This window comes from Haplochromis burtoni, unplaced genomic scaffold, assembly GCF_018398535.1.
Source record: "Haplochromis burtoni strain Fernald_Lab_line unplaced genomic scaffold, NCSU_Asbu1 Contig_692, whole genome shotgun sequence".
In the NCBI taxonomy this organism is placed as follows: Eukaryota; Metazoa; Chordata; class Actinopteri; order Cichliformes; family Cichlidae; genus Haplochromis; species Haplochromis burtoni.
The window spans coordinates 167217-168771 of record NW_024583053.1 but is presented as its reverse complement, the minus strand read 5'-3'; the positions used below and the strand labels follow the sequence as shown (position 1 = coordinate 168771).

The 1555-nt window shown below is 32.8% G+C and overlaps 1 protein-coding gene across 35 annotated transcripts in view; it reads left to right on the top strand.

Moving 5' to 3' along the window:
• LOC102290299 overlaps positions 1 to 1555 on the top strand; it is a 61294-nt gene that overhangs the window by 44840 nt on the left and 14899 nt on the right. For 17 of the 35 annotated variants that reach the window (XM_042215255.1, XM_042215277.1, XM_042215260.1 and 14 more), the window contains one exon: positions 44 to 110. The exons of 14 other annotated variants lie outside the window; for them this stretch is intronic. In XM_042215255.1, coding sequence (XP_042071189.1) covers positions 44 to 110 — 67 coding nt within the window. Of the gene's footprint in view, positions 111 to 1555 lie in introns of all 35 variants that reach the window. 4 more of the 35 variants (XM_042215252.1, XM_042215248.1, XM_042215266.1 and 1 more) reach the window with 2 other exon arrangements.

The following is a 1555-nucleotide window of genomic DNA, read 5'->3' as shown; positions in this document are numbered from 1 at the left end:
GTGCTGAAACTCCAACCAGAGAAGAAACAAGTGGAGCTGACAGGCTGCTCACATGAAGAGAGTGAAGTGAGGAGTTTCCTGCAGTGTCTGCCTTACATCTCACAGCTCAGGTAAATGAATTCTACTTCATACAATTCACACTGCGTCAGAACAGATAACGTCTTAAACAAAGAAAGTTACAACAGTTTTTTTCATCATTTTCATTGTTTCGCTGCTGCGGTAAATCAACTCAAACAGTACAAAAAAAATTTAATTCCAGAAGGTTTACTGTTATTGTATGATTTAAAATTAATATTCTTGTCTTTGAGTTTGTTTGTTTTTAGATATTGTGATTTTTGTTTTTTTCACACATCAGGTAATTTTTCAGTTATATTTGTACTCTGTCAAGGAAAGTCAGAAGGAAACATTGTTCTCTGTACACTACTGTGTTTGTTTTATTATTTTTAGTTCTGTGCTCCCCTGAAGGCTGATATCTTAAACATGTGTGATCACTTCATAAAAATTAAGGCTTGTTATCAATTCATCACGCTCATATAAAAAAGTAATTTGTTAGTTTCCAGATGCTCACATTGATTAATATATTTTCAAAGTGTCAAATCAGTTGTGTTTCAGTGAGTTGTTAGCAGCTGATCCAAGTTAATGAAAGTCCCTGTGTGACTGAACAAATGAATCACAGAAGAGTGTGGAGAACACAGATGTTATTATTTGGCTATTTGTCCGAAAGAGTCTGAAAATATGTGATAATCTTCTCCCTGTATGAAAATGATGACATCATGTGATTACTAGAAAAACTGTAGCTCAGTAACAACAACACAGTCATGTTGAAACATCTTCATGAAAGATCAAATTAATACTAAATACTAGTTTTGAAAAACTGTAAATCAACACTGCTGTTGGGTTTTGGAATAGCACGTCAGATTTAAGTTCATAAAAAAGAAAACAGCTGTTACTATATGTGAACTATTTATATCTTTACATTTTTTCAGTGACATATTTCTATGTTATAAAAATATATTTCACAGTTTATTTGATCAGAAATTGTAAATTAAATTGGTGTGTCACAGTGCAATGTATCAAATCATGTTACTATAATCATTGTATCATGTTTATATGGATCCTGTTTGCTAGCAAATATTAATACTTCTTAGAAGTACTGACAAACTGAAGGACAAAACTGGCATTGCTTTGTAGAATAGCTCACCAGCTTCAAGTAAAAAAAATTAAACAAATTGTTACTATACAGATGAACTAGCATCCTTTTCAGTTTACTCTAATAACACATGAACATGTGTAGAATAATTATGATTTCCAGGTGTGTTATCTGAGCAGCAGGTGAAGCTGCTGTTGTACAAGATATGAAGTGTAGATGTTTTTGTTTCACTCTGTTTCTATATTGTTGATATTTAGTGTTTTACTCTCTAAAGTCAGACAGTAAATAAAATGACAGTTACAGTTCAGCACGCAGTGATTTCACACACAGGATTAGTGTTTGTGTTGTGAGTCAGTAACAGTCTAACAACAATGTTCAGCTGCTCTGATGGAAGACGGCTTTAAA